This window comes from Mycteria americana, chromosome 7 (genome assembly GCF_035582795.1).
Source record: "Mycteria americana isolate JAX WOST 10 ecotype Jacksonville Zoo and Gardens chromosome 7, USCA_MyAme_1.0, whole genome shotgun sequence".
In the NCBI taxonomy this organism is placed as follows: domain Eukaryota; kingdom Metazoa; phylum Chordata; class Aves; order Ciconiiformes; family Ciconiidae; genus Mycteria; species Mycteria americana.
In genome coordinates, this window is record NC_134371.1 from 11779305 (window position 1) to 11800301 (window position 20997).

The 20997-nt window shown below is 43.2% G+C and overlaps 1 protein-coding gene across 1 annotated transcript; it reads left to right on the forward strand.

Moving 5' to 3' along the window:
• Window positions 1–495: 495 nt before the first annotated feature.
• On the forward strand, window positions 496–12897 carry LOC142413030 (cytochrome P450 2J6-like). Its single transcript, XM_075509071.1, is given in 11 exon segments — window positions 496–529; window positions 532–665; window positions 2018–2180; window positions 3338–3423; window positions 3425–3488; window positions 4579–4736; window positions 6682–6861; window positions 8717–8858; window positions 10575–10762; window positions 11939–12080; window positions 12719–12897. Coding segments are annotated over 11 exon segments (1470 nt in total).
• Window positions 12898–20997: the final 8100 nt, after the last annotated feature.

Sequence of the window (20997 nt, forward strand, 5' to 3'; positions counted from 1 at the left end):
AAATCTAACCTATTGTAACTGACATGTAACACTCATAATCTGAATTCAGTGATTCTGAGATGAACAACTATGTATGTTTTTGAAGTTCCGAAGGTGGATGAAACAACTGGATTTTACTCATCTCATATCCAGTGGTCAAGAAGGGCTCTCACCTGGTGTCATTGCAATCCAGATCTCCCAATGCACACCAGCAGTTCCCTAACACAAGCTTCAGGACAAATACCTTGAGTACAAGCGATTCCACGTTTTCATTCTGTGGCTTGCTGTAACCAGCTAGCTATGCTTTTGGCCAGGGATCAGCTTGATGCACCTCAGTATGGGACATGTATGGGGTTCAGGCAGTGATAAGGAGGGAGGGACAGAGGGAGGGAAAGGAACTGAGACTTTACAGAGCTCAGTCTGCAGAGAGAACTGGTGGAACAAGAAGGAAGATCACCTTTTTCAAGCTCCAGTACCTTCTTTTTGATAGAGACAAGCTGATAAATCAGCTCTGGAATGCTGACAATAAGTCAAGCTTTTGTAGTCCTGATCATTTTTTGTTAATTGTTGAGTTTTTCAAGCTGCGAAAGGCATGCAAGCAATTCCCTCCTGGATCAACTCCTCTCCCGCTGCTTGGAATCTTGGTGCACCTGAACTTTCAGTTTCATCGGGATCTTCTGATGGAGGTACTTCTCCTAAGATGCTCTTAATTGGTTAATTTTAGTCACAGCTTAAACAAAACTGATATGTTAATAGCAAAGTGAAGGTTTTAAGTTTTAGAAAGTTACAGACAAGGTATGGACATATAAAGATCAACTTGATTCCTACGTTCGGGTCACCTTCTTATGTGTCATCTTCATGAGAAACTTAATGTCCTTAAGAATCAAATAAACTTGGGGACAGGGTTTCTGACCTGTTATTAAAGTCGGAGAATACCAATAATCGAAAAGATGCTTTCCATTGCTGATAAGTCCATATGTGTTACTTTTTAAAATTCTGATGCACTGGCATTGTCTAATTTGATCACGAAGTGGGTAATATGGTGCATGCGTGTATATGCTTGTAATATGGAAAGGGCATACACTCCCCATCTTCCAACACCTTCTTAAAACTATTTGTTTGCCACTTGTTTTTAGAGACGGCTGCTCTTCCCCAGGCCAACTCAGTCCCTCCCTGTACCCTGGCAGTAATTCTTCTAATGGTTTGCAGATGACCTCTAATTCAGACCTATGCTTGAGACAGTACGCACAGATCATTGAGTGCGGTGCAGACTCAGACAGGCAGGGATGCTATAGCAGGGAGAGGAAAGCCAGTATGTAAAAATCATAAGGAGAAGCGAGTGACTAGTGTGATCAATTGGATGCCATTCTGGTGCCACCTTAGACACTGTCTACCTCTTCTTTTGTATCATCGTGGGTGTGTTGGAGCAGAGTCCCATTCTTGGACAAAGCTTTTTCCACAAATGATTGAATTTCCTCTGTCGTACACCTGTCCCTGCTTGGATACCTCCGCTGTCTCCAATGGTCAGTGCTCTCCTCAGTGCTGTGAGGAAACCCTGGACTCAGCCGCAGCCCCCTGGCACTTCATGGCTGTTGACTAGTTTCTGGCTCCACCTCTGCTCCTGGAATACACAGATGGAGCGGGTTTAATCAGTTGGTTTCCTTTTGCAAAGGAAGGGCTAGCTGGAGGCACAGAGCCCCAGAGAGGTGCAGACTGTGGCTGTTTCAATTAACGAGGTACAAATGTTGGGGTTGGATGTGATGCAATGTAAAATACAAAGTTTTCTTTCTTTTGCGGCAGTGTTGCTGCAGCCTGTGCTTTGAAAAGAAAATCACTTCCCCCTGGCTAAATAAAATTGGCTGCTGAAAGCCTTGTACTCGGAAAAACAACAGCCCCTTTCTTCTTCTAGCTATAATTATATTCATAGGGGTGATCTCAGCACAAAACTGGCCATTGGGCTGGTGAATAGCAGGTGCAGTGTCTGTTTCAGATGTGTGGGGTTTCATCTGTTCTTTTCTGGCACATTTTCCACTTACAGCTGGCAAAAACTCATGGTAACATATATACTTTGTGGTTCAGGTGGGCCCCAGTGATCATACTGAACGGATATCAAGCAGTGAAGGATGGCATCAATACGGAACCTGAAGATGATTCTGGGAGGATGGTGTCTCCTTTCTTCAGAGCAATGGCCAAAGGGAAAGGTGAGATTTTCCTGCCATAAATAGTGCACAGGAATGTTGACTTGGCAAACTCCTTCGCTTTGTTAGACGCTCTACCCTCCCATTCAGAATGCTCTTCCATCAAATACTGTCAAAGTCCTCCATTAGCTCTTGAGAATAACTTACGATTTGCCCTGATGCCTTTTGTCCTGAGCTTTCCCAAGCCTGGGAAACACTCCAAATCAGGTTGTTTCTAGGTGACCTTTTTGCTGTGTTCAAGACGTATGTGATCCCAGCTCAAAACTCAGCAATTTTTCCCTCCTCACAGAAAATCCAATTTGCTGCACATGATTTTGCTGTACTTTAAATGAATGCAAAGCTTGTTTATATGTTTGGTAACTGTATATATTATGGTTGCCAAACACCTTCCATCATGAGCAGGAAACCTATAACACCCTCCTTCAGAAGGGTCATTGCTGTGTTTGCAGCCACTCTTATATGTTTGGTGAATACCCTTTGACTGTGAGAGTGCCTCTGACACACGAAAACCCACTTCTCCTTAGTGTATTTTAGCAGTTTACAGTCTTTTCTTTTTCCTCCCCTGCATTTGCTATACCAAAGCAAACACAGATTGTTTAAAGTTAGGTAAAGCATCACCATCACAGCAGCAGGTCAGGGCTCTTCAGGTAACCACTAGTGAAATTTAACAATCAGTGGAGTGGTCTCCCTTCCAGAGGAGAAACAGGGCCCAAATGTCACTTATCCTTCACCTTCTTCACCTCAACCTACATCACATTAATTGATCTACATCTCCATAAGCATACCCTGGCCCTGTACAACACTCTGTAGAAATTAATTAAGTTATTCCTGTCTTGAGCACGAACACTTGAGTGTTCGTGCTCAAGATCTTCTAAAAGGCATCTTAAGGGTTTGGGTTTTTTTTAAGACATCAAGAAATGGAGCAGTCAGCAAATCTTTAGACTGCTCTTTTCAAAGATTAACTACAATCAATATTAAGAACATGTGGTCTAGTTATAGTTTGGGTATGTTTGGCTATGATTTCTGGTTACTGATAATTTCACCTAAAGATACTTGTATCACAGTGTATTCGCTGATTTACTCCATGTATTTCATAATATATTTTTAAATTAATCATTCATTTCTATGGCAAATATTAATGTGCCAGGGAATACCCTCAGGTATTATACTGGCAAGTGGTCACTCCTGGAAGCAGCAGAGATGCTTTGGTATAATGACTCTACACAGTCCGGGAATGGGGAAAAACAGGCCTGCAGTATCGAGTGCAAGAGGAGGCCTCTCACCTGGTGGAGTTCTTTGTGAACCTGAAAGGTATTTATCTGCTAAGAAATCAGACATTTTTCAGTCTTGGATCGATAGCTTCAGTATGCAAACTTACCTACCCCTTCCTAGGGTCGGGGTAGGTCCAGAGTGGTGTATCCAAACTTACCAAAGCCTGAAGAGCAGATAGAGCGTAGTATCACAAGCGGGGATTTCTTTCTTAAAAGGCTGTTCATAAACCTAATGAAATTGGCAACTTCTGAAATTCCACCTCCATGGGCTTATCATTTTTCTATGATATAATTGTACAATGATATGATGCCACTGAACTGCACAGCCAAGCCATTCTCAGACTGCCTACAATAGGTAACTAAGGAGTACTGCAGAACTTAGTCATTTCTCTAAATCTCTAAATTTCAATGACATTAGGTGCCATGAGGTAAACTGGATAGTGTCTGGCTGGCTAAGTAACTACTGGGAGGAGAATCAAAGAAAGAAGGAAGTGGGAGGGGACTTCAGTGGATTATCAAGTTCATCCTAGAGTCCAAGACAGTATCATTTCTATCCAAATCGTTTTTGATGGATGTCTGTCTCATAACTTTGAAAAAATCACCAGAGATATGGTGATCTACTGTTCACAGCTGAGACTGTAATAATTTTATTATGTATACTTTCCAGTTCTTATCTATCTATTCTGCTTCTTAAACCTTCCCACGTTCCCTCAGCCTTTCCTCCTAAGTAGTTTTTTACATTTTTGAAGATGTCTGTCATTGTCTTCTCTTAGTTCACCTCCACTGACATTTCTTCCTTCTCACATTCTGACTTGTCTTCTTCCACACAACTGAAGACAGCAGATTTGACGTGATATCCTCTAATGGATCTTAGCTGTACAATGTCAATTCACAGGAAGGGCTATGAGATTGTTTTAGAGCTATGAGGAAACAGTTTAACAGTGTCCTTTGGTCTAAGACTATGTTCTATTTTCATGAATACACACATTAATGCCACATCTCTGTCCCCATTCATGGCCTAGCTGGATAAAGAGAACATTTTATGTAATCTCTAATAACATCTTGTCCTATCTGTATAAGGAACACTCGAAGAAAACATTGAGAGTGAATACTAGTTACTGTGTTTGCAGGAAGACCTGTGGATCCTTCTTTCCCTCTCTTCCATTCTATTTCAAATGTAATTTGTGCTCTGTTTTTTGGATATCACTTCCCTGATGAGGACAAAACCTTCCATGAACTGATCAGTGCCACAGAGTATTTATTCAGATTTGCAGGCAGCTTTGTTCATCAGATGAGTAAACAATATGCCATTTTTTTTCTGAAATAGGCAGAAAATGAAAGTGCAGATGCAAAAATGTGTCTTCACTAAATATAGAGCAACTGGCAAATGCAAACTGAGAGTTAAGAGGTGTCCTTAGGGACCTTATTACTGCCTCCTGGGGCCATTTTTAAGAACTCTCTTGTTTCTTTGCAAGTTTTGGGGACATCTCCCTGTTGACTCCTGGCTTCAAGCCTTTCAGCATTTCTGAGACTGTTAACAGAAACCTGTAAACGTAATTTGAAACTGGAGTTTGTAATAAATTTGAACTCTGCAGTGCTGCTCCTCCCACCTCTATTTACTTCTGTCCTCCAAAAATGGGTATCATTGAATTCACTGTTCTGCTTTTTTACTACTCTGCAAATTGTATGCTGACAATTTTCTTTTTTTCCCCTCCCTCACAAATAAAATATTCATTATGAATCTTTCCATTACTTCATTATAGCTTGCAATTCACACATTACAAAAGTAATACGTACATTCTCTGACAGTCTCACAATTCAAGTTCTGTCAGAAATTTTTTGGTAGGTACCTCCCACAACATACCATAAAGGCCAACTTTGCACTTGAAGTGTCTTGAAGTGCACTTGAAGTTTTCCCCATGAATTAGACTTTGTGGTTTAGGCCCTTAAAGAGGGACAAGCTGGGTGTAATGGGGACTGTGGATGGCGTAGCAAATTCCACTGACATTTGATCATAGGAAAAGGCAGACTAAAATGCTGATGTGGTAGTAAACCTTTTCAACAAATCTATCATATGAGGGTAGCACTATACAACTTTCCCATAGTAAAAAATAGAAAAATAGATGACATTTGTGGATAATCAAAGCCAGGAGACCTTAAGAATACAGAGGAGGTTCAGGATATCCTGCTGCAACAGCCCATAAGCACTGTGGATTGGAGTTATAAGGATGGAACAAATTGGAATAGTACAAAATTAAATTATGAAATATATTAGGAATTAATGACAATATCTGCTATGAGCTTAGAACATTTCAGTGCAAAGGTTAAGAGGAAAGGGACTGGTGTGAACTAGCAGATAACAGGATGAAAAAGGCAAATGGGATCCTAGAGTGTTTCCAGCACTGTTTTCCCTTTAGAACCAGAGAAGTGTTAAAGTAGGTTCTGGTGTGTAATAATGTGGGGGACCTGTTCTAGGGTCTTGGACACCTTATGTTGTGAGTCTGGAGTGAAACAAATGTAGAGAAGTGTTAATGGGATGACCTACAAACTATCACTTAAAATTAGAGAGACTTTGCTTGTTAGGTCTGAAAGAACCAAGAGAGGAGATAGAAATGCTGTTTGCTTGGCACGGTGGAATGGCAGATACTGTAAAGAGAGAACTATCCAAGCTAGAGGACAGTACTTTGAGCTGACAAATGTGTGTATAAATACACTCAGCAGACTGAAGATGTAATATTTCTAACAATCAGAACAATTATTGGTCCTGTAGCAGTCAGGAGGACTCTGACGGGGAAAATTAAATTAGGTCTTAGAGTGATACCCAGTCTACACTTTCCTTCTGTGAGCTCCACAAATTCCACCAGTTACTTGAGGCTGCAGACTTGTTAATCTGAGTAGCCACACAGTATCCAGAAAGGATGTCCTTACATTTTGAGTGTGTGGGAGCTCGGGTCTCCAGCTGTGCATGAGTAAGGTCTTCCAGTGATATTGCCTTAGTCAAGTAAACTTAGTGGCATGAGCAGAGTGTTGTCAGTACTGCCTCGACCCCCAGGAGTGTGTCAAAATTACTAGTAAAGTTTTCCCACATGATGGCAAAAATCTACTCAAAGCAATGCTAATTTGTTTATTCCACTATCAACATTTCCAGACAGCACAATTCAGCCTTTTGGTGTTTCTAAAAGCAGCTTTGTTACTGACAGATAATTCACACTACCTCTTGTATGTGACTCCCACAGCTGTACGAAATCTTCCCCTGGTTGACGCACCGTCTCCCTGGTACTCATAATAAAGTGTTATCTTGCTATGATGTCCTGAGTTCTTTTGCAAGGAAGGAGATCAGAAGACATGTGGAGAGAGGGATACCAGACAAACCGCAGGATTTCATTGACTTCTACCTGGCTGAGATAGAGAAAGTAAGTATTCGTTCTGCCTGATCACACAGTTATGGAGTGTAAGGCCAAACAGACCATTAAATCATCCAGTCTGACCCCTTCTATCATAGTTTCTTACATTTCATAGGCTTCTTAATGTGAATACAGTAGCTTGGGACTTACTAACTCATGTCTCCCAGAAAGGCATCCAGTTTTATGTTTTGGTTGCATGAACGAATTACCACAAAGCATGTTAGGGTGTGAACTCATGAGCTATCATCTGCTTTCCATAAATATCCGTGTGTATACTTCAATCCTGTAGTAACTATGAGACAGTTTATGCCTGTAGGTTACATAACTTTGGTAGACCACCTCACCTTCTACAGCAGGGTACCTCATGTTTACAACGGGATTAAATATGCATGCATAGATAATTACCCTGCAATAGCTGACATGCTTCTCTGGGTTTCAGCGTGTGTCCTAACACTGGCTGTCCTTGTGCCACACAACTGTGTGGTTCCTCCCTTTGGAGGGAACCATTCATGAAGGATCTTCCCTTTACTGGAAACTCTCTTCAGGTCCTGGTCTGAGGAGATTCTCTACTCTTTAAAGGATTCCCAGGCTATCCCGAAATCCCTTGGTATCGTTCCTGCAGCCGTCAAAAAGAGAGCAGTCCTTACACCTCCAGCCCAGTCCCTTTCAGCAGTTGCACCTCAGCAATCCCAGACTACTTGATCATTTGACCAGCCTTGGAATAGGTATTTTATGCATCACACCTGTCAGCTTTCTTGGCAGATGGATGCTGTCATCAGTAGGTCCTAAATGGGATGCATTTGGAGGTCCCAAGCCTGTTCTCCCTGTGTTACCTCTAATTTCCCCACAGTTTGGGGCACGGTTGGCTTGGCACCTATATTCACATTGGAGGGCCTAGGAAACAATTTCACAAACAACGCCATAATAAGCTGTTAAACTTCTTCCCTGCCCAGGCTATTACCTTCCATAGCAGGAAGCGACTCATGAGCCAGAGAGGCTCTGCTAAAAGCATCAAAGTTTCTGTTTCAAACTTAGTAATTTTGGGATACTTTTGGGAGCTAAAAAAAGCATTTCTTTCCTAGGGTAGATGAAGTTTATGTAGCTTCTACCTCTGGTCATAAGCTTTCAGCTAGTCAGGCTGCCATGTTCTTGCAGTGTTGGCTCATGGGCTCTGGAAGGAGCTGATACATTCTCTTGTACATTATATCTGAATGAGTACGACAAGATCTACTAAAATAAGCATTTTAGAGGCAAAGATGCAACTTTCTCTGGTGTCAGGGGTGCAAGTTATTGCAATCTGTTTATTTTAAAATGTTCTTGCCTAATGTATTTTCTCTTAATTGTTTTTATATTTTACTCCCTTATTATAAGAAGAAAATAACTTGGGTACCTCTCTCCCATCAGTTCACATCTATCCTAAACTGAGAGAAGAAATTGCTCTCAAGATGTTCTGTTGAGATCCTTTTATTCAGACAGGTTTCGCTCTGGTATTTGCTAGCACCATTTGATAGCATACTGGAGAGACCAAAGCCTAATGAGTGACACACTGTGGGGCACTTGTTTTGAAGTACACTCTAGGCTAACTGCAAAACTTGTAGTGTGCTTTAAAGTTTTCGTGATTAAGCCAACAGGCATAAAATTGCCTGTTTTTTAATGGAAGAATATTCCACCTCATGAAAAAGAGCAATGTAGACTTACTATGTCCATTTGGGAAACTGCTAATCTCTTAGTACTCATCAAAAACTGTAATTTTGAATATTCTTAGTGCACATGCCAGCTGTGGAAATGATGACTCTCACACAGGAGGCATACAGGATGACCTAGCTTTTATGCTTTAACTTCAACTTTTTATCACCATCTACATTCTAAAGATGGGGTCAAGCCCAAGTATGATGAAGACAATTTGGTATGTGTTATAAATGATCTTTTCCTCGGTGGATCAGAGACCTTAAGCACAACATTGTACTGGGGACTGCTCGATATGGTAGTGAATCCAGCCATCCAAGGCGAGAGGGATTCTTGCTGTGAAATGCTGTAGGTACTACAAATGTTAATGATGGCTGAATACGATGAGTTGCAGGCACAAAAGCCATTAGTTGAGCCTGGCTTCTCACTCTCTGGAAACATAAAGAATGGCAGCAGAGGAAAAAATCAGAGACCCATCCTATGACCCGACCAAACCAGGTGGTTGAAGGCACTTGCACTGAGACAAAAGTTAGCTCTTTGCTGTGACAAGTCAGTGAGGTGCCCTGCGTGGAGCGTTTGCAGGATGACTGATGGCAGCAGAAACAGAGATCAGAGCTCTAATATAAGTCCTGTCTGCACCAGACATCCTTCAGCTATAAGGAATGCTAACACAGCTTTGCCGTGTTTGCCACACAGTCAGCCTCTTCCCCTCCCGGCACAACGCTCCTTGCTGAGCATACCAATACTCCTAACAACCCACTGGATCCCTTACTGGACAAACCAGCTGGACAGATCTTGGCAGGTTATAAAGGGCTTCAGGTTGCCCTAGGGAAGGCCCATGGTCCTGGTAGAGGCGGCTGCTTCGTCCTGAGTCTTTCTTGTCAGGAAACAGGTAGAGAGATGCAAGATAATTTGCACAGTGCAAATCCATATACTTCCTTGAAGAATGCAGTGATTGCTTCCTGTCTTTGCTGAGTGCTTCATGCACAAGGCTAGGCAATGGGCACCCATGGAATATGGGGTGCTCAGGGGTGGCCTCAAGGTTTCAGTAGAGCATATTCTGCATGTAACCAGTCGATGGTGTTAGCATCCAGTCTTTAAATAACCAGTAATGTTGCAGTTTGTTCACAAACCAGCACACAAACCTTAGGAGAAAACAATGCATGAATGTGGAACAACTGCAAGGGATGGAAAGACTGTAGAAATAGAAAAAGAAGTTTAAGGGGACGATTCTGGCTGCCTGATACGTAGAGGTGGTCTTTTCAGGCAAGAAGTGCTGGCAGTACACACGAACTGTCCCTGTCTGAGTTAATATTGCAAAAGAAGTTGCTTATCCAATTAACACCAGTTCCATGAATGCCTCTGTAGATCCAGGCTGAGTTTCCTCATCCACATCTATGTCAGGAAGAGAAAAGATATGGCCAGAGTTTAAGGAAGACTAGGGTACTCCTGGGGCTGGTGGCTCTTCCATCTGCTGTGCTTGAGCACTGAAAGCAAGGGAGATATCTGTATTCCCACAGCCTCAGTAAGAGGCTGAAAAGTCTGTCATTGGGTGCATATTTGCATCCAAGGTTTTAGGCTGGTTCAGGTGTTGTTTGTTCATACAGTATGTTGCCATACTTGGACCAACTCTGCTCAACTTATCCCTGGCACTGGGAGTTAATATCTGAGGCATTTATGTCAATTTTGCAAATGAGATTTAGATTTTCAGGTAAACTAAGCAATCCCTAAATACCTTCAAAATCTGGAGCTGAGTGACTCGCCCTACACCCACCAGGCATTCTGTAAGATAAATGTCAGAGCTGGAATAAGTAAAATATAGTCCTTGCTTATGATTCTGGACCACACTGTTTTTTTCCTATTTATTTTTATTTTCATATATTAAACTCAGGCATTAAATAATATTAAATCACAGGTTATAGACTTTATGTGCTATGTGAAATAATACATTTTCCTGTTGCTCTAAGAAAAGAGACGAGTTAGTTAAAATATTTAATGCATTCTTCCCATCTGAAATGGTGAATATTTCTCCACAGAGAAAGTGCAGAAAGAGCTGGATGCTGTTCTGGGTCCTTCCCAGTTAATCTGCTATGAGGACCGGAGAGAACTGCCTTATATAAATGCTGTGGTTCATGAGATCCAGCGCTTCAGCAACATTGTCTTTGTCGGCATGCCCAGAGTGTGTGTGAGGCACACAACATTACTAGGATTCCCCATCAAAAAGGTACAGACACATTTTCAGCCTCTCTTCTTTCTTCAGCAGAGGGACATTTAGCTTTTTATTCCAGTTTCGTAGCCCATGTTCCAGCTATAAACTATTCTCCATACAACCCAGGAACATGGTGCCTGGGGAAGGGTTACCATTTGTGGCTCCAGGAATGAAATAAGTCTCTCACTCAGCATGTTGAAGCTCAGACAGCTGATAAGACCCTTGCCCCTGCCACGGAAGCCTCAAGCTCCTGCCCTGCTGATCAACAGCACAAGTGCAGAGACTAGCTCTGCTTGGCTGGGGATGGACTGAGAGAGGAAACTGCGTTTGCCAAAGCACTGGTTAAGACATCCCTGCCCAGCTTGGCACTGCCAGCGCTCCTGGGATGGAGGGACACTTGTGAGAGGATGGCTCATAGCTCCACTGACTCCATGAGCTAAGGCACCTGCCTGAATCCGTAACAGATGAGAGACTGTCAGCTACAGCTAACAGTGAGGGAGTTGCTCCCAAATACTGCCTAAAAGACAAGTGTTCGCACTGGTAAGGCATTTTGCAGAGCGACATAAGCTATGCTGAGTGCCAGTTCTCCCTGTAAAATGCTAGCAAGAAACAGGAATTGGTTGCTTTTATTGCAAGAGAGATGGGAGAGGCCAGCACCATCACTGGCATCTGGGACTGGCCCCACCTAACTCGTTTTGTGGTGAAGGTTTCACTCTGTTCTGTCTGCTTCTGACAGCCAGGTAGATAAGGCACACAAACTGGTCTGCTGGGAACAACCAGTAAAGAAAAAGCCTGAAGTACTACTGCTAAAAGGGCTCAGAGGTTGTTGTCAGTGAAGTATTGCAGTTATTTCTGGATGCATTTCTCTGAGGTTTCCAATGGTAGGAGCTGAATATCAACAAGAGTCCTACTGGAAGTGTTATTAAGATTAGTAGTAAAAGTGGTCACAATGCAGTTGTACCAACATCACTAATGCTGTTAACACCCACTGACATAGCTCCAGGGCTGAGAACTGATAATTTCCAACTAAAATGATCACAAACTCCAATTTTCTAGGGAAACAGTCTTCTAACCACATCATATCTGCTCATTACAGAGAAATGGCAACAAGCTGCAGTTTTATCTGCCAGGCAGAAACTGATGGGTGAGAGGCTAGTAGACAGAACTGAATCCACAGCTTCTTCCTTGCAGGGCACCATTATTATGCCAAATATAGCATCTGTTCTGTATGACCCTGAGCAATGGGAGACATCTCAACAGTTCAACCCTGGCCATTTTCTGGATAAAGAAGGAAACTTTATACCTCGAGAAGCCTTCTTACCATTCTCAGCAGGTAAATGCACTGGCAGTTTGAACCGACCTAACAGGTTAGATGAAGAATACAGAAGTGTGAGACTATGGTATTTCTTCAGAGAACATCTTCTGTCTCTGCTGTTTGCTGCTTTTAAAGAACACTACTGGCTTGTATCTGCCAAGGGAGATGCTTCTGTGCTGACAGACCCCATACTGTTCTTAGGACACTGTACTGGGATTCCCACTCAAACTCCTGAACTTCCTAAGCTTGTTGCATGCTGCAGTCACCCACAGGTTTTGTCTGTAGTATTCTTTATATGTACTTTTTTTCCTGAGAAGCCATGTGTTTTGTGTGTACTGGAGTTACTTGCAATCCCTTTTAAAGAAACAAGCTGAAAGAAAAGCAGAATGCATCCTGGTAAACAAAGGATTAAGTTCTTGCTTACAGAACTGAAAATCCAGTTGCAAAAGAAGGAGATAAGATAACAATACACAGTTAGAGATCAAATTCAGCAGTAAAGTTCCTTTGGCTTTTTCTTTCCCTTTATTTGCTGCTAATCTGGAAATGTGAATGTATTATTCACCTGTTCTGCTCCTGTCATTGGTTCCAGTGAGGAACCCTTGGAAATTAACAGTAGGCCTAGATACGCACTGTCTCTTCCCCTCTTCCTTCTGCAGGGCACCGTGTGTGTTTGGGGGAGCATCTAGCGAGGACCGAGCTCTTTATTTTCTTTGCCAGCCTGCTGCGGGCATTCACCTTCCGGCTCCCCGAGGGGGTGACGAAGATCAACACAGAGCCCATTTTGGGGGGTACGCTGCAGCCCCACCCGTACAGGGTTTGTGCCATTCCACGCTAGGCTGCAGCACATCACAGACCAGCATCAGACAGCCACCTTTACCTCAGTGAATTTCCTCTCAAATGTATAAACCTTCTTCTGTTAGCCAGGATATTGATATTAGTCTATCCCAGGGATATTCAGAAAACAGATGCAAGCCAAGACCCAGACTACCAGTACTTTTGGTCTGGTCCTTGTGAAAGTCCCAGATATTCTCGCAAGGATCTAAACCATTTTCTCCTCTTGGAGAGCACTTGAAACAAGATGCTATGGTTCCCAGCTGAACCCAGCACGCTGTGTCTCCTCGTCCTAGCCCAGCACAACTGTCATGATGCTCACTCCTGAGCGAACCTCAGTAAAATTCAACAGAGGATCTCAGCGAGAGCCAAGTATGTGTCATTTCTGTGAGTGGTTCGATGACCTCAAGTAATTTGACTCTGCAAAACTCACTTTTAAAGAGGTGTTTTGGTTTTACTGTCCTGAACTTAGACACTTTAATCTGTTGACAGGTTGCAAATAAAAAAAAACCAACACCCAAACCCCAGGAAACACATTAGAATGTGGGTGTGTTAATGTCTGAATTTGATGTAAGTATCTCCCACTTAGAAGATGAAGAGAGTCAATCTAAAGTTGAAGAAAGAAACTTAAATTTGGTGTTTACTAGCAATGTGAATGTATGACTTGGCAGCCTGATCATTGTTATAAAGTATTGCCAGGTGGTTGGTTTGTTGGTTGGTTTTTGCGTTTTTGTTGTTTTTTTTTTAAATGAGGTTTCTGTGATGTAGAATCACACCCATTGTCAATCCTGCTTGGATGAAGCATAAATGTGGGATGAGATATTCACTTTGCCAGTGGGTTTCACTGCCAGCTTCGCAGCAGAGGAATATAGAGGCTTGGGAAGGCAGTGTCTAGGGGCTATGTGCACACTCAGATTTCCACATTTTCTCTGAGCCCTTTTCTTCTTTCATTACAACCCATACCATACTTCCTGCTCTCCATTCAGTCTCTTTCCCATCCTCCTTCCCCAGTTTCAGTTCCTACTCCCACCCACCCTTTATCCATATAAACTCTGCTTCAAGATTCACGTTCCCTTTTGGTCTCCCACCACTTACATCCTTTCATCATATCAAGCTTCTGTCTCCTCTTACTCTTTTCTGCACAAGTATTAGTAGAGGAATCACTGCTGAGCTGAAAACGATGACCAGTGAGTTTTCAGGAGGGAGCTTGGAAGATCTGATTTATTTGTTCTTCGAGGCTCCATGAAAGAAGAACACAGTAACTATAGAGGGTGCACTGGAGATAACTCAGTGTAAGAAAAGACATAAATGATGATGCGATGCAGGAATTCTAAAATATCTATTACTTAATGTAGCTGCTCACTGGCCCTGATCCAACTCAAGACTGAGACAGTTTAAGCATACAGCTGGACGTGACAGCCAAGTCGAGCTGTAGCTTTGTGTCGTGGTTTAGCCCCAGCCGGCAACTAAGCCCCCCACAGCCACTCGCTCACTCCCCCCTGGTGGGATGGGGGAGAGAATCGGAAGGGTAAAAGTGAGAACACTCATGGGCTGAGATAAAGACAGTTTAACAGTTAAAGCAAAAGCCGCGCACGCAAGCAAAACAAAGCAAGGAATTCATTCACTGCTTCCCATGGGCAGGCAGGTGTTCAGCCATCTCCAGGAAAGCAGGGCTCCATCATGCCTGATGGTTACTTGGGAAGACAAACGCCATCACTCTGAACGTCCCCCCTTCCTTCTTCCCCCAGCTTTCTATGCTGAGCATGACGCCCTATGGTGTGGAATGTCCACAGCTGGGGTCAGCTGTCCCGGCCGTGTCCCCTCCCAACCTCTTGTGCACCCCCAGCCTCCTCGCTGGTGGGGTGGGGTGAGGAGCAGAAAAGGCCTTGACTCTGTGTAAGCACTGCTCAGCAGGGACTAAAACATCCCTGTGTTACCAACACTGTTTCCAGCACAAATCCAAAACATAGCCCCGTACTAGCTACTGGGAAGAAAATTAACTCTACCCCAGCCAAAACCAGAACACTTTGTTAAAGCAAAGTGCTGTAGTATTCTTGAATGCAAATCACTTTTGGAAAGGATTCAAATGTTGGGGTTGAGTAAAGCTGTCTGTAAACACTGCCGTAAACTTGAATTTGTATGAGGACCAAAAGTGCTTTTATGTTGGAATATAAACTATTTGTAATTAAATCAGTGTGGTACATCTGAACTTCCTAAATTTAAGATGGAGGAGAATGTTACTAAAAAGAAGCGAGAACTACTGAAAGTCAGGCTGGGTTGGACCAGATCCTGGCATGCTGGCAGCGTCTGCTGCAGCACAGCCCAGTATCTGCAGGCTTGCAGGGCTGGAAGGTAAATTAGGACAGTAAGGGGTTTCACAAAAGCTGTCAAATAATCCAGCCTGTTACTCCACACAGCATATCAAATACTGTTCCAGGGCCTAAACACTTCTGCTCGGCCTCCTTTCCAGCTTTATCTGCGCTTGTCCTCCACCCTACTCCTCTCCACTAACCCTCCTAGAGATGATGTCCCTTACTGCCTTTGCCCACTCCTCTTGTCATCTCGCCACTCACTAACGAAGCTTAATGATAAGACGTGTGTAAAGCTGGTTGTGCTCAAGGGCTGGAACATTACGTCCACTGAGACTGCAGCTGTATTCCTGACTGTTGATAGACAGCTTCCCTGTGACTAGGCAGGACTCAGGAGTGGCACAAGGTGGAAAGAACTGGTAACGTCCTGCCCATTTCAGCCCACCAGACCCCTACCAGGTCTGGAAACATTCAGCACCGATTTACACTCGTGTATTCCCACAAAGATTTGAAGAGAGCTGATGGTGGAAGGCAAACAGAAGCTCAGGAAATCTGATAAAATTAACTTTGCTCTTCCTCCACTCCCTTGGGAAGCTTGGGAGTGCCTCTGGGATGGAGAACAACTCTGTCTCCCCTCCCAGAGATCATTCTCCTGGTACTTGTCCAGGGGTACAGATGCCCAGCTCCTGGACTGGCTGACCTCTGGCAGTGGAGAAATGTGCAGGTTATGGGGAAAGAGCTGAAGTGATCCCGGGCCGAGTGCTGGTGAGGGATGACAGCAGAGAGTCACCTCTGGCTGGCTCAACTGACTTCTCTCGTCCCCTGCCCACAGCCCTTCCTGTTCCCCTCCTGCCCCTCCACGTGCTGCTTGCTTTCCTGACCATCACCTTGTCATCACTTAGCTGCCCACTGGTTACAGCCCCTAGGCACACGTCTGCACCACGCCATCAAAGAGCTGCCAGATTAAAAGGTGTATGCCCTGGTGCTGATGACTGGAGTCATGTAACATGTCTTTTAAGTGGAGTGACTAACCCTCTACCCCATCTTTTTTTTTTTTTATAACCAGTGTCAACCACAGCCTCAGGTCTCTGAGTTGTGGTAGAACTGTCATCCTTAATAATATGGTTTGGAAGGGTTTGAAACCAGGTTGCAGGTGTTAATTCCAGGAAAGATGCACAACTGGGCACATTACTTTTTAAAGCATTGCGATGCCTTCGGGGAAAAGTGAGTTCATGTCATAGAACTGCAAAGGTGGCTGCTTTGTTTCATATTTGCAGGACAGCAGGAGTGTGTGAATCCAGAAAGCCCAAAGTATTTAATGCTGCTGAATATGAGAGGAGACAGCTGCCTAACATTATGTGGTGCTCAGCTCTGCTAAGGTTACATTTAAGGAAAATATTGCCAAGTTGTCTGATACCAAGACCCTCTGCTAATTTTTTTCTTGTGCTTTTCTTTCTGCTTCATGTGACACATTGTGACAACATGTGTGTTGGTCAGCTATGCCTCATCACAGGATGTTGTACTAAACATTAATTTCTGTTCAAAAAGCAATCGAATAAATTTTCAGCAGGAAAATCCCTTTTGGGTTGTTATACAATAGTATATATATACAATTGGTATATATAATGGTACATATACAATTATATATACAAATATAACAAACCAATACAATGCTTCTGGTTGTCCTGTTCTTACAAACTTTCCTAAGGCATCTGCTGTCATGTGCTGTCAGAAATGGAACATGAGACTAGTTGAACTTTCATCTGACACGCTATGGCTCTGCTTAAGTTTTATGCCACTTATGCAGAATGAAAATAGTTCAATATTTATCTTACTTCAGTTTGAACATTTGTTGTCACAATGTTCTATATTCTATTTGAACAATTTGCTCTTACTTTCAGACAGTGCCCTGACCAAGTGCCTGCTGAGACATAACTTGGGAGATGAGAAGATGATCATCCGAGCAACTCGTAATCCTGGAGTATGAGCCAAAATGTACTTAATGTTCTTCGTTTGCCTTTGATTAAAAGACTTGCTGCTGGCTCTTTTCAAAGCTTAATTTATTCATTTGCCAGATGTCTTCAGGTGAGAAAAATGCATTGTGAACAGTAAATCAGATTTTCTTCAGCACTAGAATGAAATTTCTGTTTTTAAAAAAAAAAAAAAGATAATATGCTAATTGAATTGGGGTTACACACACTTCCTTTAATGTATTGTTAAGAAGCCATGTATCTTCACATGTGAGACCTACTTTCAAGCCCGTGCTGTCAGGGCAGCCTTGAACTGGGAATTGTGGGTAACCCAAGGTGAGGAAATCCCTCCCCATAAAATCCTTATGCTGTAAATGTCATTATCTGCCCACTTCTTTTTTTATCTTCAATATCTCCATTATTTTTACTGTTGTGAAATGCCACGTTAATAATGTTTGCAGTTGAATTAAAGCGTCATGAAAGAACAGATTTATGGAGATTTGGAGATAGCTGAGTTTTAACGTGTGAACAATACAGTTAACATACCTGCAGAAATCACCCTGAACTCAAATATTCAGTGGAAGAGAGAGAGAAAGAGAGGTCTAGGGGTGCATATGCAGAAACACACCGCAGAATAAGGCAAGGGCATCCTTTTGAGAGTAGGCCTGTATAAGGAGTATTTGGTTCACCTCTGGGTGTTTGTCACAGCTAATGATACAGGCCAGCCAGACCAGATAAGCCACAACACATAGTGACTGGAGGACAAGGGATGGTGAACATGGGGTCTGAAGAGCAGCTTTGCCATTTCACTCAAACATTATGGCTAAGCCAGTTTTGTGTGTAAATCAAATGGTTGGAGATATGGGTACTAGGATTTGAATCAGCAAGTCATTTTGTTAGATTTGTAGATAAAAATTGTACCTAAGAAAAGAAATGTCAGCTCCTTAACCTTTTTCCAACACGCATAGGTAAGTTTCATTTCATCCTTGTGCGCTAGCCCTTTGAGATGTCTCTCTAGATTGAAATCACACTGTTAGAAATTATTCTCATTTGTTGAGGTGAATTACACTATGGCCTTTTTGCCTTTTAACAGTAAGTCAGCACAGGAGGTCTGGTCTAGTCAGCTCTGCCAAGAAGGTGCCTTCTCTGAGACCAAATCTTACAAAGTCAACAGTTTTGCTTGCCTTTTTTTAGCTCAAGTGAGTTCAAACCAGTTCACCGTCATGATTTATAAAGGAACAGTAAGGGATGAGTTTATGATTCTGTAGTTCAGAGGGTATAGCACAGAGCCCATGCACAGGCAACTAGCCAGCTGCAGGAAGCTTGTTCAGGGCAACGAACACCAGTCAGGATCTGGACTACAGCTTTATTTAGGAGTGCCGGTACCCAAAAGCATCACTCACATTCTTGACTGCATGGTATACAAAGCCCCTGAGTGACTGTAGACTAGCATGCAGACAGCAGGCAGGATTCAGTTGCCCCACCAGTGGAGGGAGATGAGTGACCTTTGTAAGAGGTTAGGTTCATGTAACTCAGTTATCAGTGTAATTATTAACAAACCGCCAATTTTTAATCTTCATTTATCCTTCCAATAGGGGAGCCTTACCTTTCTGATCCCATCTATTAACCCACTTCCACAGCCCAGCAGGGGTGTAACAGAGCTCAAGTTTAAGTGGCCAGTATTAATGTTGCTTAATTGTTAGTGCTGCTATGTTTGGCCAGAGAAGGGCGATGTGGGTAGCTGGTTCTCAAAGAGGCGTTTCACCACAACCTGAGCAGGAGTTTGTGTTGCATCGCACTGACCAGTTTGAATGTGAGCAATGGATGAAACAGACAACTGCCAGGCTCCACAGCTTTGAGTGTCCTTGCAACGCATTCATTTCTTACAGCGTGCAGGAAGGCAGTGCCTAAGCAGAATCTGGACAGTGCTGAGGCAAGGGCTGTGCCTTTGCTGCCAGGCTGGAAACAGCTGAAAAGCGAAACACTCTTGCTGCTAGTGAAACCTGATGGTGAACTTGGGCTAGACTGGCAGTGACTGAACTTTATAAAAGGCTGTGGGTGGAGGACAGAAGAAAAGGTGTCTGACCTGGGACTGAAAGTACTGCAAAAAAAAAACCCAAACCCAAAACGGGTTCCTGAACCTGGGGTTCAGGGGCTGAGCCTGAGAGCATTGTACCAGAGAACGATGTGGTGGAGGGAGAGAGCAGTATGGCTTGTAAAGAGGGTGAACAGGAGTTTGGGGGAGATGGCAGGTGAGCAAAAAGCAGTGCTTGGAGTAAGGGAGGAAAGGAAGAAAACAAGGATAGACCAGGGGGAAAGATAGAGAAGTGCCCATGCTGGTAGAAAGCCAGTACCTCCTTGCTGAGGTTTGGCACGTATAAGAAGCCTAATTTGGACTGGCTAACTGTGGTGATATGAGACGTGGACTGCTTCTAATCACACATCCTACTGTGGTTAAACACCAGAGCTGACAGACCTCTTTTTCTAGTCCTGAGACATCCCTGGGGAAGGACAGTTACAAGTGCTTGTCTTTAAGGATGTTATATTCATGGGAACCTGGTTCTTGTACCCTTATACCGCACGCTGGCGAAAACCCTTTGCTCACTGTCTGTTTGGCTATCTGAGGCAATGGCAATTCCCAGCCTCCACTGCAACAGCTGCTACCTCCGCTCCCTCCAGCGCCAGGCCTGCGTCCAGTGCTCTCCCCTCCACTGTTGCTGGCTGCAGTGATGTTACTTTTTCACGTCCAAGAAGCAGCCTTGGCAGAGCTGCTGTCCAACTTCTCTCCAGTCTGCCAATCCACTGCTCTTAGAAGCTCAATTTCTGGCCTTCCATAAGGTCTGAGGGTGCTTTAGGCTTGAGGCAGCTTGATGCAGTGGATGCAAGTGTCAGGATGATTTTAAGTTTGATTTATATTTTCGATGAGTCTTTTACTTCTTCTAGTCTCTGCCGAACTGAGTTTGAACTTGCACTCCTGAGCACTGTTAATCTTGTCCACCTTTGAGATGCCCCTACGGTATCCTCCACACAGCAGCCTCCATCCTGAGATTCCTTTGGTGTATACAAAGACAGGGCTTCAAAGACATAATGCATGTGCCTGAAACCTGCGTTGGTGCTGGTACTCTTGGCAGCAGGTGCTTTCAGAGTGCTATCTGCTACAAGTATCCTTCTGGCATTTAGATACGCCTACTTTACTGTGTTCGGTGCTATGGTTGGCTTTGTTTTGGCTATTTCGTAATGTTCTGTACATGTATGAAAAGATTAATTTCAATTAGTCTCAGTAAAAACTCACAGGCATGGCTGGATGCTTGCTGAACGAGGTAAGGTATATTTGCAGGGATGGTACAAAGTGATCTAGCATTAGGTTTGACTTGATTTAATGTCTTCACTGATGATTTAGAGGAGCAGAAGAGTAGAACAAGCTTTGCGATGTGACATTTTAAAATGATTCTAAACTCCTCGCAGACCTCTTTGAGGAAGAGGGGGTTTATGGGTCTGGCTGAACATAAAAGTGAAGACACAAGGTAGAAAATAATACATAGAATAAACCCAGACAAATGCGGGTCCAATAAAACACAGGAAAAATACTCCTAAATTATCCGGGTCATTCTCCAGCATGCTCTGAGGAGCCACTATAAATCTCTATCAATGATCTGTTAAGGTGGTTCCACAGTGCTCTGCTGCTCAGGAGCCGCTCATATTAGCAGGAGCAAACCAATGGCTTTATATGCACAAATACATGGAAACATATCTTATAAAAATTAATTAAAAATTGTGGGTTTAACTGTAGATTTCTTCTTGCTCCAGAGACACCCACAGGAAATA